Source organism: Macaca nemestrina, chromosome 14 (assembly GCF_043159975.1).
Source record: "Macaca nemestrina isolate mMacNem1 chromosome 14, mMacNem.hap1, whole genome shotgun sequence".
NCBI classification, from domain to species: domain Eukaryota; kingdom Metazoa; phylum Chordata; class Mammalia; order Primates; family Cercopithecidae; genus Macaca; species Macaca nemestrina.
The window spans coordinates 34,977,209-34,993,173 of record NC_092138.1 but is presented as its reverse complement, the minus strand read 5'-3'; the positions used below and the strand labels follow the sequence as shown (position 1 = coordinate 34,993,173).

At 37.4% G+C, this 15,965-nt stretch overlaps 1 protein-coding gene and 1 pseudogene across 3 annotated transcripts in view; both read left to right on the top strand.

Annotated features, from left to right (window-relative positions):
• LOC105491856 (plasminogen receptor with a C-terminal lysine) overlaps positions 1–4,846 on the top strand; it is a 75,390-nt gene extending 70,544 nt beyond the window's left edge. For all 3 annotated transcript variants that reach the window (XM_011758578.2, XM_011758577.2, XM_011758580.2), the window contains exons 4-6: positions 1,029–1,159; positions 1,732–1,841; positions 4,553–4,846. In XM_011758578.2, the coding sequence (XP_011756880.2) occupies positions 1,029–1,159; positions 1,732–1,841; positions 4,553–4,674 (363 nt within the window). In that variant the 3' untranslated portion in view covers positions 4,675–4,846. The remainder of the gene's footprint in view (positions 1–1,028; positions 1,160–1,731; positions 1,842–4,552) is intronic.
• A 1,736-nt stretch (positions 4,847–6,582) lies between these two features.
• LOC105491850 (ADP-ribosylation factor-like protein 6-interacting protein 1) overlaps positions 6,583–15,965 on the top strand; it is a 30,371-nt pseudogene continuing 20,988 nt past the window's right edge.

Below are 15,965 nucleotides of genomic sequence, written 5' to 3'. Positions count from 1 at the left end.
TTCTGCTCTGCTGTAGCTGCTCCCTTCCAGAATTATCTACAGGAAGCAAGGCCACAAGTCTTCTCTGTTTAGGGATTCCCAAACCCAACTGAGGCTTCCTTCGTATCTTCTGGGGATTTAACTTCCCAAATTAGGCCAAGGAGCCAAGCCCCATCTTTACATCTAAACTATCACTTGCCCCTCCCAGCTACTCCCCTCAGTAGAAAGAGGGCATGGAGGGGAAACTAAATCACCTTCCTCTCCTCTTCCTTGCATCATGAACTCCCTGTGTACTGCCCTCTAGCTTGGCTAATGACATGTAGTGCCAAGATTTTAGAATTAAAACAACAACAACAATGCCAACAACACTTTTCTCTGTCAAGAATATAACTCTCTTCAAATAATGGGCTTGGGTTTACAGACAGTTGCTTCTCCTGAGTATTTTCTAAAAATCCATTTAGAAATTCATCTCCTGTGTTCTGAGCCATCTGCCTTCTGTTCAAAGCGGTGAAAGGCACTGAACAAAGTGGTGAAGAACTTGAGGTTAGAAAAATGTGGCAAAGGAAAAGATGTCTCAAAACAACAACACCCATCTACTATCATATTGTGGTATGATATGGACCAAATAAATACTCCAAATAAATTTCAGTTTGGAGTGGATTTGGAAGGCAGATTTCCATGCAAGTGGAAATAAAGGCCAGTAAGATGTATCTACATTTAACGACCCATAGATCTTTCCACACATGCAATAGGAAAAGCTGGACATTTATTTGAGGCTTGGCTAAAGCTCCAGACCACAGGCAGTCAAGACCTCAGGGTGTAAAAATGGAATATTGATATTTATTCTGTATTTATTCCAGGAAGATTTCACTGCCAAGGTGACAGTTGGTGAGAGCTGTCCAGAGGAACTTTAGTCAAAGTCTGTTGAGATTTTTTTGAAAAAACATGAAATAAAGCAATTGAAGAATGAATCCGCTGGAAAAACAGATTACTATTTGTTCAGATTCCAATGATGAGTAACTTCACTTTGTCTTTTGTTTTGTCCTCAGCTGGAAAGGCAGCTCATCATGCAGAGTGAAATGAGGGAAAGACAAATGGCTATGCAGATCGCGTGGTCTCGGGAATTCCTCAAATATTTTGGAACTTTTTTTGGCTTTGCAGCCATCTCTTTAACAGCTGGGTATGTTTGCTATTTAATATTTTCTTCAGTCATTTACTTCTTTTTGTCTTTTCCATTACCATTTTATTATGAAGTTGGCCAGAATAAGACTTTGGTCCAAATAGTGTATGTAAGCAAAGTAACCTATTAATCTTAGTCCTTGGGGGTAACTCTGTGAAAGCAAGGCAGTAACAGTTAATTTAGTTTCCTAGGTTGCTTCTGTCTTTTTCTCTACTTTATTAGTTAGAGAGAGAGAGCACCAACTTGACACCAAGAAGGCCTCTATATGTTTATCTCCACAATCCCTTAGTGGTAGATACCAATCTTTACCCATTTTAAAAACAAGGAACCTGAGCTTCAAAGTCAAATAAAGATGAACAAGTCACAGACCTTGCCCTTGAGAACTGCAGAATCTGGTTAGGGATATTGGGTAAGGAAATCCTATTTCCATAGAATTATCAAATGTATTAAGTAACTTCTGAAGGAAAAGTCATTCTTCCAAAAAGCAGGTATTTTTTTTTTTCTTTAAGTATACAGATATGTATTTACAGATTATTTTTTGATATTGGTTCTTTTTTTAATTCTTGAAATAGAGCGATTAAAAAAAAGAAGCCAGCCTTCCTGGTCCCAATTGTTCCATTAAGCTTTATCTTCACCTACCAGTATGACTTGGGCTATGGAACCCTTTTAGAAAGAATGAAAGGTAAGTCTTTGATAAACTAGAGTTTCTATTTGCTGAGTTATTTTCCAGTTCAAGGATCCCTGCCTTAGGAACCTTTGACTTATAAAAATTCTGACAAGACTCTCTCTTTGAACCTCCAATGACCAACATTTCTGCTCCCTCTCACACAGTGGTGTGCTGGAGCCACCTCATACCAGCTCACAAGAACCAATCACTACATTTTCAGGGATTGTGTAAGCCGGTTGTTAAACATAGTCATTTAAGGTATTAAAACTTATATAAACTTGCAACAAATAAATTATAGCAAATAAATAATATTAAATTGTGTTTAAAACAAAGGTAATAAACAGAACTCATCTGTTTCTAAATATTTGCTATTATCCATACTCTGATTATTTATAGCTATTGTATCTATATGATAGAAATGCAGATATAATACACAGACAAAACAAAATACAGCTACTGTCCAGTTTTAGTGACACCCCATTGATAGTCTGAAGTTGGTCTTGATGGGAGTATTTACACAATGGAAATCTGTGGTTGCCAAATCAAGGCTTGACTGCTTATTTTATTGATTTTCTAGACCAGGGGTTGAAAAATTATGGCCTGAGGCTGGCCACCTGTTTTCAAAAATAAAGTTTTATTGGAACACATCCATGCTCATTCATTCATGTATTGTCTGTGGCTGCCTTCCCATTACCATGACAGAGCCATCGTTGAAACAGAAACATATGAGCCCACAAGCCTATAATATTTACTGTCTGGCCCTTTAAGACAGTTTGCCAACCTATGGTCTAGATTTTAAAAATTGATGAAGAAAATGCTAAAAATGCAGATTAAGCTTAAAAATGTGCTTTGTCTGTAACTATTCCATTGTAAATAGCATAAAAGTTGGTGAAATATTCTTCTAATATTGAAAAACTATTATCCAGTTCAGCAAATAAGTTGTTTACATCATTCTCAAATAAATGAAGTTCCAACATTTGTCTTCAATAAAACAACTCATTGTTTCACTTTTGTCCTACTCATTAGTGTGAATGAAAACACCAACCGTCATCCATTATACTCTCTCATCAACTGCAACATAGGCTGGCCACGGATTCCAGCATTCCATAAAAATCAATGAAAGCATTCTGTGAGAATCAATTTGCTATGTGGAAGTTTATGTACATTTTATTATGGTACATATTTTTATGTATAATGAACATGTATAACATGTATAATAAGCATATATATTATAAATTTATAGACATTTTATTTTCAGAGAACTGGTTGGTAAATATTCACCTGCACACTGCTGCTGTCACATAATCCTGATTTTTATTGCCCTGGAATTTGACACAGCTGGCACAGAAATTTAATAGGAAAATTTTATGGGAATTTCCTGTTTAAAAAAAATTCGAATTCATCAGAAAACTTATCACATTAGAAAACGTAGATTATAGTTTTTTTTCCATGTTAATAATGATGACTCTAAAATATACAATCCCTATTCAACTGAGTTTATTATCAGCCATTCTGTAAATACATGATGAGAATTTACTAACTGGAAGAAAGGCTCTCTCACATGGAAAACATCTAGTCTGTCATCAATGGCCAACCTAGTTATATGTAATTTTATCATGATTTTTACTTGCTATTTGAGACAGAGGTAAAAAAAGAAGATATTTGCAGATGATTGAAATGCTCTTATAATTTGAACACTATGGTCTGTTCTGTTGGGTTTGGAGTACAATTAATAGCGTGTTAAAAGAAGGCCAGGTGCAGTGGCTCACACCTGTAATCCCAGCACTTTGGGAGGCCAAGGCGGGCAAATCACTTGAGTTCGAGACTAGCCTGTCCAACATGGTGAAATCCTGTCTCTATGAAAAGTACAAAATTAGTCGGTGTATACCGCCTGTAGTCCCAGCTACTCAGGAGGCTGAGGCACAAGAATCGCTTGAACTGAGGAGGCAGAGGCTGCAGTGACCTGAGACTGCACCACTGCACTCCAGCCTGGGTGACAGAGTTGGACTCTGTCTCAATAAAATAAAATAGTGTGTTAAAAGAGGAGTACTCACAGAAAGTGTCACCTTTTAATCCCAAGGGAGGCTTATGAAATGTAAACATGTACTGTAATACAATTTTTAAAAATGTGCTAAGTAGTCTTCAACAATAAAACCTGGCAAATGTCACTGGGCCCAAGAAATTACTGCATTGTGTAGCTCTTTGAAAGGGGAATTGTTTATAAAGATGTGTGTATATGTATATTTGTATGTATACAGACTAAAGAACATTTAATATTATTTTGAGTGTTTATAAGTAATGTCAGGTTGAAGATTAGCTTTTCTGAAAAATTAGAATTTGTAGTAAACTTTACTTTCTCTCTTGTCACTTATATTAAAGGACAATGGGAAAGACTATATATGTGGTTTCTCTACCCAAATCCCTCCAAACAGAATTAATACTAATCCTGACTTTGTTTCAAGGGAAAAAATTACTTATCTTGATGTTCTTTCTCTTCTACATGTCAAAAAAATCTGTACCTCCTGATTTATGTATGAGTTGTCAGAATTCATCACTGTGTTTCCTCTGGGAAGTGTATTACTTCTCCTGAGGAAAATGTTTAAGTGTGAAATTGGGAACATGGCTCATACGCTGTTAGAGCCTGTCAAGGAATATAGCAATCAGGCTTTGTCACAAATTGCTGATGACCCCTTTGTCACCTTGTGTATTTCTGTACTTTATTTAAGGTGAAGCTGAGGACATACTGGAAACAGAAAAGAGTAAATTGCAGCTGCCAAGAGGAATGATCACTTTTGAAAGCATTGAAAAAGCCAGAAAGGAACAGAGTAAATTCTTCATAGACAAGTGAAATCCTGTTTAGCAATCAAATCTCAAAGCACAGAATTGTTGACTTGAATCATGGTTTTTACAATTTTTTAAATGCTCAAGATTTTGATATTATAGATTTTATTTTAAAATATTAAAATGCAAGATGAGTTTTGAGCTATTTTAAAATAAAATTTATAACATTCAACACAAAATCAAGGAGGTGCTCTAAATAACTTTCAGATTTCCTCTCTCTGTGTGCATTACCAATATCTAAGTGTAAAATTAATAAATTGTTTTGAATTCCTGGAAGCAAATGCCCAGCTGCTCTCACTTCTCTGTCACACATACTTTCCATACCACATTCCATTTCCACAGATGCTTCTGTATTTTGGATTTGTCAATTGTGTCCTGCCCCTACATGACAGAAAACAGTATTGTTTGACTAACATATATACTGCATTTACTATGACTGGCACTGTTCTGAGTGTTTTGTACAAATTCTTGTAATCATCCCAATAATTTTATGAAGCAGGAATCATTTTATAAATGTGGAAACTGAAGCACAGATAAGCAGCTTGAACAAAGGCAGAAGCATGCAAGCCAAATCCAAGAAGTTGCTGCAGGTCATCCAGTTTGGCTGGGCCAAAGCCATGCTTGGCCAGGGCTTGGATTTGAACAAGTGTGGCTCCAGTGGCTGTGCTCTAAAAGGCCTTGACAAGGCCTTAACTGATGCTTAACCTGCAAAGAAAAGCTATAAAAGGGAAAAGGTAACAACATTCTAATAGTGACCCAGGGCATAGTTGCTAGAGAGGTGGAAACAAGAGAGAGGTAGATTTGGATGACTGCCTTTTTATTTAGACTCACTGGGAAAACACCTCATAAAATACTCCTCTATGTAAGTATTCCTTCAGATGCAAACTCTACATATAATATGCTTATTCCAAAGAGATTTATTGATACTACTATGTGCCAGGCACTGTTGTAGACACTAGAGCTACATCAGTGAATAAGTAGACAATGTCCTGTATCCTGGGCAGGGGAATATGTTCTAGTGAGGGGTGGGAGAATGGGGAGGGCAACAAATTAACATGGAGATAAACATGACAGATGCTTCAGTGGAAATGAAACAGAGTGATAAGAGAATGATTGGGTTAATGAGGTGGTGCTACTTTAGATCGGGGCTGCAGACACTGCCTCTCTGCAGAGGTGACATTTGGACTGAGACATGGCATGGCCAAATAATAGAAAGAAGCCCAGGAAGAATAATAGGAGAGTAAATATTAAGGTAGGAATAAGCATGAATATAATGTGGTCCCTACCTTCAAGGAGCTGACAACATACCAATGTATTTTGTTACAATTTTAGTTTTAGAGAACCTTGAGCCAAGTCTTGAAGGATGCATAGAAGTTCTCCATGAAGGTAAATGTTGAAGAGGAAGGGTGCCCCGGGCAGGAGAAGCAGCTTGAACAAAGGCAGGACCATGCAAGCCAAATCCAAGGAGTTGCTGCAGGTCATTTAATTTGGCTGCAGCAAGGGGTTCCTCATGTGGGGGACTTTTCAGAAATGATCCTGGTGGAAGCACAGTTCAATTCCTGAAGGGCCTTGGATGTAACAGCAAGGAGTTTGGATTCTTTCCTGAGGGTGATAGCAGTGAAATAATACAAAATGGGATTTTTACTCAGATTAGTAGATTAGAAGGGAAAGATTCCAGATCTCAAGTAATGAGGAACTGCAATGATCCACCTGAGTGCTGACCAGCGGCCTGAATTAAGGCTACAGCCTTGCGAATGGACTCAAGATTGTGAAAATAGAGAACAGCGGCACCAGGAAACCAGTCTGAGGTCACAGAGTGGGAGAAGTTGTTTTCCCTGCATTTTTAATCTGTGTAAATTATCTAAGACCCCTAGAGAACATGGGAAAGAAGTACTGGGAGCAACACTGGTGGACTCGTGAATGCTTAAGACCTAGTGCTGGTGGTAGGTCACACCAGAATCTGGAATTGTATTTCTTTCCCCATAATTCAATCATGCTATTCAAATGTTCCTGACATAGTCTAGCCAGGGCTCGCCAAGAATAGTTTGAGGCCTCTGCAAGGGCTGATCGGCTCAAGACCTTATATGGGATTTTCGTTGCTGGCAACATAGTCAGGCCCTGGGCCCCCTTAAGAACACCAGGCTGTTTAATTATATTGGCTTCTTCCTCTGGCACTGACACTGAGTTTAATAATTCTACCTCAGTAGAGCCCCTGCTGAGAAACATACACACGCACTTACACTCATACTTTTGTTCGCTCCCAATTGTATAGAGAGGCAAAAATCAAAGTGGAGCTATTAAAAATGACCATGCAGCACAAGTATGTTGTAACATTTTTCAGTGTTATAACTGCTGATTATCCAAAACTTTTCCTCTCATTATTACAGTGTCCGTTGGTTGAAAGGAAAAACATTTCTGCTGTGATGCTCCTGAGCTATTTCTTCATTTATGTTAATTAAATATTTGTTTATACTTATGATTAAGCCCTAATTACCAACTAGACATCTGATGTTTCCAAATACTGAACCTTATATGGTCTTCTATAAGTAACTAGCTTATAATTATCACAAACTTTTGTGATATTACAAGAAGAATGAGGAAATAAATGAGTAAGTATATTAGGAGAAGGATAAGAAACAGGTTTCATTATGAACAAAGATTTAGAGATTAAAATAATGATAACCTCACTCAATCTCTTTGTCAATTATTAGGAGCAAAGTTGGAGGAAAACTTGTCTACACTCCATGTGGTTCTTTTCTTCCCAAGACACTCTTGGCCCAGCCAAGGCAATGCAGAAGCTGCCAAGTATATGTGGAGTCTGTCATAGTTAAGGGATGTAAGTATGGATCCAGAGATTCTCTGCAACAGAAAGACTGTTCTTGACAATCACTGCATAATAGTAAAGATGCAGTCTGTGACATTGCTGTACCTAAGTGTTTTGAATGTTTCATATTCACATTTACATTAGAGAATTGTTATCCCAGTTAAAAATAATATATCAGGGTCTAAAATTTACAAATAAATTAAATTTATATGGTGTTCAACCAATCTGAATTTGTGTTTATGGGTAATGTTGAAGGTTCCTTTATGGTGTGGTACTCATTGCACTTTGGAAAGGCTGTGAGAAAGTTCCCATAAGCCAAAGTAGTTTTAATGACAAATAGTGAAGTTATGATCAAGGATTTTAAAGATGAAGGGAAGACACTTAGAAATAGTCCAGTCTAAGTCCTCACCTTACACTTGAAAAAATTGAGGCCCTTTGTGATTGACCTAAGGTTTTACATCTAGTAGTGGTAGTTACACTAAAACCTTTGTATTTGGTATCCCTGGCAGGATTCTTTTCAATACAACATGCTGCCTGATCAAGAAAAAATAGTGTCAAAGTCAAAATCAAATATAATTTTAAAAATTATCACATATGTTCAGTCTCAGAGCCATATAAAGTGTCCTAGGGTGGGGTTAGAAGGGCATTGGTTAGAAGGGAATTGAGAAGGAATAGACACAGATTGCAAAAATAATCTATGACCAATATAACCTAAATATGAGCCATCTGAAATTGATAATATATTTTACAGACTTTCACAATTTTAATGTATGAATGTTCAAGTGCGATATTCTAGAAACACGAGCCAGAAACTCAATACTTTTTCTGCCCCACCATTCTTGGAAAGGAATAAATTGTTACTGATAAAATATAATCAAACACATTGCTCAGGCATTGTGGTGTGTCTTGACCTTGGAGTGTGTCTGTTTTGTGAGAGGATTGGAAATACTCCCTTAGATTTGGCCTTGTGGATGCCCACAGGAGATTTCAGGAAGTACCCTGTCTACCTTCAACTGCTTTCTGCTTTCAGAAAGCAGTTTCTAGTATTTTCTTCAAAACACTGGCTGTTTAGCATCTCCACTGATTTTTCTAATGATAACTTTGAGTCTGTCTGGAGCAGTATCTGGGCTGCAAATGTGCTAAGAGACACAGGCGAATGGAAGGAGGGGAAGTGAGAAAAGTCTGGAAAATAAGAAAGGAGCCAAGGAAGAATGGGATGGAGCTGACTCAACTGCCTCTAACAGTAGACAGTCCAAGAATGTCTGTTAGTGTTCAGCTACTGGCTTGGTTGGGGGAGTTGAACCCACCAACCCAATCCAAAGACCAAAGCCACCAATGGGATTCCCTCACAGGCCAGTTTATTTTGCTGTGTTAACTTGTTTCTCTGGTTACTCAAATGACAGAAGTGTGGCTGCAGCAGTACAAATTCGTCATCACCACTGAATAAAAGCAACTGGAAACTGTATCCCACTGATAAGAACTCAGTGGTATCACTAAGTCTGAGGTTTGGATAACATTTCTGGCTCAAAATTTCTCGGTCCACAAGTGTCAAGGATTGAATGATGGAGTGTTAGCCTTAGTTTATGTTTTTTCTTGAAGGACTTCATCTGTGGTCAGCAGCATTCCATGGGTGTTTTCTTCTCTGCACTTGAGGTGGAGGTAGACCCTGACCTTGAGTTGGTTTAGGCATGCCATTTGGTGTTAGGAGAACAGAGTCCATGTTGTAGGAAGGACCAGAAATCTAGGACTGTAGCTTGGTGAAAGTTTCAAAAAATAGTAAGGAAGTAAATGGCCATTGAATGTATGTGAAAGTCAACGGGTTAGAGATAGTGGTAGATATTGAAGTGTGATTAGGGAGACCTGTGAAAGGCTGTCAGGATAATGTAAAATAATATGATCAGACTTTGAGAAAGATGAGTGACGGTTTTTTCTTCTCTTCCCACCATTCCCACACCATTAATTTACTGCTGATAAACATTTGACTTGACTTGAAAGTAGCACCAAGTTTATCCCCTAAGGTGATTTTGAAGAAAGATAAGCTAGGAACCCAAGATAGGTCTGAGGCACTTGACAGTTTCACACTTCCTTAAAATACTTCCAACTTGGTCTCTGGAATGTTTTTCTTTTCATCTTCAAAGAAATAAGAATTTTGGAAGCAGACCAACTGATGCTACCTATTTCAAACTAGTGATAATAGAAAGACACTTGGGGTTGGAATATAGTTTGTGCTGATGAATAGTTGCTTCTCTCTAATTCAGTAGCTGTGGAAGACACAGGGCACTGGATTGACCTTGCAGCCAGTTTACTTCTCTGAACTGACAGCTTAGGACAGTTCACAGGTGAATTTTTGCAAAGCCTGACACCTCTGAAGCATCCTAAAAATCTAGGTAGGCAAAGGGGTTCTATTCAGTTTCAGACTTTGACATGGTCTCTCAAACAGAGGCATCAATTTCCTATTAGAGTAGGAGTGTTTTAGGAAAAGGAAACATTACAAGTAGCCCATTGGTCATAGCTGGAGGAAAGATGTGGTGGGGTGGGACACGAAGCCAGACCCACAGGAAACACAACTTGCCTTCAAGCTCATCTCTGGTCCCACCCTAATCTCTCCTTCTAAGGACCTCTCACAGGAAATGCTCGATCTCTTTTTATTTATTTATTTATTTATTTATTTATTTATTTATTTATTTTTTGAGACGGAGTCTCGCTCTGTCGCCCAGGCTAGAGTGCTGTGGCCGGATCTCAGCTCACTGCAAGCTCCGCCTCCCGGGTTCCCGCCTTTCTCCTGCCTCAGCTTCCCGAGTAGCTGGGACTACAGGCGCCCACCACCTCGCCCGACTAGTTTTTTGTATTTTTTTAGTAGAGATGAGGTTTCACCGTGTTAGCCAGGATGGTCTCGATCTCCTGACCTCGTGATCCGCCCGTCTCGGCCTCCCAAAGTGCTGGGATTACAGGCTTGAGCCACCGCGCCCGGCCAACTTGATCTCTTTTAACCTGACTCTAGCTGCTCATTTGCACAGCATCATGGAAACCTGCTAGAAACAGTTCTAAGTTGCAACATATTCAATAAAAAGTACAATGTCTTCTGACCAAGAAGTAGATGTATTTTTCACTGCTGTGACTTTGTTGCATTTCTAAGCATAAAGCCCACTTTAGCAGGTTGAATTGTGTTTCTTTATCTGAATGTTTCTTATCCCTCCCATCAGTGTGGATATTATCTAAGAGCAAAGAAGAACTTCATTAAATTCTATTATAATGTTCCTGCTGAATTATTTTGTTAAATTAAACATCAAATGCTACCAGAAATCTAACTATAAATTCAGAGCTTTGCATATTAAATATTTACACTCTTACCTACGGTTCTTAAGTATACATCAGGGATGATTTTAATTAGACTAGCTTTTTCTAAACACACTCATTACACACAACTTGAATTGCTTCAATACTATTCAATGTCCAACTTTCATTCTCACTTGTCACTTTTTAATCTGATTTCATGATGAAAGACCAGTTCTGGCAAACTCTCCTTTAAATTAAAAGCAAATGCATTATGATTTGCTTATATGAAGTTTAAAGCAAAACAAATCTAATTTTATCAGAATAGTGCCTACCCTAAGGGTTGAGGATTGATCAGAAAGAGATAAGCAGAAATTATCTGGGAAGAGAGAATTGTTTTATATCATAATAAAAATGTGTCTTACTCCGGTGTACTCATTTGTCAAAATTGTAAAGCTAATATGTATGCATTTCAAAGTATATTTTATATATAGTGATAGATACAGGTATATAGTGAGAAATGAGAGATATAGGTGAAAAAAGAATGACAAAAATAATGATAGCCATTGCAGTTATATAATGTAGGACATGAGGATTCTTTATACTATTTTGTTTACTTTGTACATATTTGAAATTTTCATAATAAACAGTTTTTCATAATAGAGTTTTTAAAAGCCAAAGTACTTTCTAAATCGTTCAATCAACAAATGTGATTTTGCTAGACTTTTGAAACTACATGCATTTTAAAAAGATAGATATCAAAAACTTTAATCTTGATTGAAACAATACAATATGCAGAAGAATACATTTAGTAGGTTTAAAAACATGGCAGAAGTTGAGAGATTGATATTATCGAGATGGTGGAGTAGGAGATATAAGCCTTCAATCCTCCCCTACACACACACACACACACACACACACACACACACACACACACACACACGAGCATGGACAGCTATTTCCACAAAGCACTATAGCCCTGACACAGCTCTGCTACCTCTTTTAACCCCGTGTTCCCCAACTCCCAAGCTGCAGCTGCCTTATGAGTGCCCACACTCTAGAGCTGTGTTCTGTGGCTTAACTGCCCTGACCACATCTTAGACACTGAACACACATTACCAATACAGCAGTGGGGGTACCTGCCCCGTGTGCACCAGTGCCTCTACTGCTTAGAGCCCAGAGCTGTAGTGCCTGCATGTGTACCTATGCCTTAGGACTAACCTCTGTGACTGCTCCATGGGTGCCACTCATCAGATGCCAGAGTCACCATTACTTTAAAAGGGCCTGAAAGCTGGTCCCAGTGCCAAGAGGGACCTGCCCCAAGCCATAACTTCCCCAGCAGGAGGAAGAAGATTGGGAGGACCATAGCAGCCATTGTCATGAAAACCCTAACAACCCTCACTGCTACTGTGGACATTCACAGCATTAACTGCTGAGGATTCTGTAATCTTCAGCAACACTGACCTTAGCTGACGGAACTACATGGCTACTACTAAGGAGCCACACTTGATCCATCCAGAGCCTTACTCCTCCCTGTTGAGGAAGGCCTTTTCACATTGAAATTAGTCCAAATGTCTGAAAGAGGTAACTGTTTCAACAAATGTATAGACATCAATGCAATACAACAAGAAACATGAAAAAACAAAAAGACATATCACCACCAAGAGAACACAATAGTTTTTCAGCTTCTGACCCTAGAGAAATGTAAATATATGAACTTTCTAACAAAAAAAAATCAAAAGATTTGTTTTAAGAAAGCTCAGTGAATTTCAATAAAATACAAACAATTCAATGAAATCAGAAAAATAATAAAATGAGAACTTTATAACAGCGATTAAAATTATTTTAAAAACACAAAAGAAATCTGGACCTGAAAAATACAATAAAAAATGAAAAAGTCAATAGAAAGCATCAACAGTGAATTGATTAATCAGAAGAAAGAATCTGTGAACTTGAAGACAGGTATTTGGAAATATGCAGTCAGAGGAGTAAAAAGAATGAAAAGGAATAGAGAAAGCACACAGGATTTATGGGACAGCCTCAAAAAAGCAAATATTCAAATTATAGGAATTTAAGAAAAAGAAGAGACAAAGGGACAGAAAGATTATTTTTAAAATAATAGCTGAAAACTTACCAATTGAGTAAAGATATAAATTTCCAGGAACAAGGTGAAAGGTCTCTAATCAGATACAATTCAAATAAAATGACATCAAGACATATAATAATCAAGCTATCAAATATCAAAGACAAAGAGAGAATTCTAAAAGCAGCAAAAGAAAAGAATAAAATACTTATAAGAGAATCCCAAAGGCTAGCAGAGAATTTCTCAGAAGAGCTCTTACAGGCCAGGAGAGGGTGGGATGATATTTTCGAAGCGCTAAAGGAAAATCTCCCTACTAAGAACACTATACCTGGCAAAGCTATCCTTCTGAAATGAAGAAAATTAAAGACTTTTCCAGCCAAACGAAAGCTGAGGAAGTTCATCACTACCAGACCTGTCTTTTTTTCTTTTTCCAAAACAGAATTTCCCTCTGTCGCCCAGGCTAGAGTGCCACGGCATGATCTTGGCTCACTGAAGCCTCCACCTACAGGGTTCCAGCGATTCTCGTGCCTCAACCTCCCAAGTAACTGGGATTACAGGTGTGAACCACCAGTCCCAGCCAAGACCTGTCTTATAAGAAATATTAAAGGAAGTTTTTCAAGCTGAAAGAGTGCTAAATAGTAACATGAAAACATGAAAGTATAATACACACTGGTAAAAGTAAGTGCATAGTCAAATTTGGAATACTACGATACTATAAAAGTGATGTGTAAATCATTTATATCTTTAGTATAAAGGTTGAAAGGCAGACCTATTAAAATAATAATAGCTACAATAATTTGTTAAAGGATACCCAATATAAAAAGGTGTAATATGTGACATCGAAAAATAAAAATGGTAGATGGAGTAAAAGCGTAGTTTTTGTATGTGAAGTTAAATTTTTATCAGTTTAATAGTTTGTTACAAGTATAAGATGTTTTATGTAACTCAATTACACACAAATTTAAATGGATTAAATTTTCTAAGTAAAAGACATAATAATATCTTATATATTTCAAAATTGCTAAAAGAGTGCATTTTTTAGAGATAAATTTTCTTTGTACATTTAAGGTATACAGCATGATATTATAAGATACATATATTGTCATCTCTTGGTATCCACTGGGGCTTGGCTCCAGGACTGTGAGGATACCAAAATTCCTGGATGTTCAAGTCTCACTGTAGGTCCTATGGAACTCGTGAATGCAAAAAAATCAGCCCTCCATATCTACTGGTCCCACATCCAGCCAATACTATATGCTTGATCTGCAGTTGATTGAACCCATGGATGCAGAACTCAAGGATACGGAACTTGTGGATATAGAGGGCCAACCGTATATAGTAAAATGGTTACTATAGTAGAAAAAAATCAACATATACATGACTTTGCATAGTTACCCATTTTTTGCTCATGGCAAGAGCAACTATAATGTACTCATTTAGCAAAAATCCTGAATACAATATACTATTATTAGTGATAGTCCTAATACTGTACATTAGATCTTTTGGCTTGTCCACCCTACCTATTTGCCACTTTATTCTCTGTCCTGCATCTTCTCATTTCTTCCCCTTACCCCAATGCTAGTAGCCACTGTTTTGTTTTTATTTCTTTATATCTGACTTTCTTCTTCTTTTTAAAAGATTTCACATGTAAATGAGACCATGCAATATTTTTCTTTCTGTATATGGCTTATTTTCCCTGGCGTTAAGTTTCCCCAGATCCATCCACATTGTAGCAAATGGCAAGAGATCCTCCTTTTTGAAGGGTGAATAATATTCTCTCTCTCTTTCTCTCTCTCTCTCTCTCTCTCTCTCACACACACACACACACACACACACACACACACACACACACACACACAGTTTCTTTATCCATTTGCCCATCGGTGGACACCTAGGTGATTTCCATGTTTGGGTATTATGAAAAATGCTACAATAAATATCGAAGGGCAGATGTCTTAACGAGGTGGTGATTTCATTTTCTTTGGTTGTATATCCAGAAGATGGGTTGCTGGGTCATACGGCAGTTCTATTTTAATTTTGTTAGGAATCACCAGACTGTTTTCCATAATGGCTGCACTAATCTGCTGAACTAATCTACATTTCTATCAACAGTGTACAAGATTCCCTTTTCTGTACACCCTTGCCAACACTCATCTCTTATCTTTTTGATAATAGCTATCCTAACAGGTGTGAGGTAGTATCTCACAATGGTTTTGATTTGCATTTCTTTGATGATCAGTGATGCTGAGCACCTTTTCATGTATGTTGGGTATTTTTATGTCAACTTTTGTAATATGACTATTCAAGTCCTCTGCCCATTTTTTCAATCAGGTTGTATGTTTTATTGCTATATTGAGTTGTATGAGTTCTTTATAAATCATGAATATTAACCCCTTATCTGAGTTGTATGAGTTATTTATAAATCTTGGATATTAATCCCTTGGATATGGTTTGCAAATATTTTTTCACAATCTGTATGTTGCCTCTTCATTCTGTTGAATGTTTCCTATACTGTGCAGAAGCTTTTTAGTCTGATATAGTCCCATTTATTTATTTTTGCTTTAGTAGCCTTAGCTTTTGGTGTGATGCCTAATAAATCATTGCCAAGGCCAATATCAAGAAGCTTTTCCCCTATGTTTTCTCCTTTTAGGCATTTTATGGTTTCAGGTCTATGTTTAGGTCTTTTATCCACCTTGAGCTGATTTTTGTGTATGGTATAAGATAAAAACCCAATTTCATTCTTTTGCATGTGGAGATCCAGTTTTCCCAGCACCATTTATTGAAGAAACTATTCTTTTCTTATTGTGTCTTTTGTGGCCCTTGTCAAAAATTAGTTTATCGTATGTGTTTGGATTTGTTTCTGGCCTCTTTATTCTGTTCCACTGGTCTATTTGTCTGTTTTTATGCCAGTACCATACTGTTTCAATTATTTTAGCTTTGTAATATAATTTTAAACCAGGATGTGTGATGCTTCCAACTTTTTTTCCCTCAGAATTGCTTGGCTATTCAGAAGCTTTTGTGGTTTCACGCAAATTTTACAACTTTTTGTCTATTTCTATGAGAAGGCTATTGGGGTTTTGGTAGGGATTGCATTGAGTCTATATATTGCTTTAGGTAG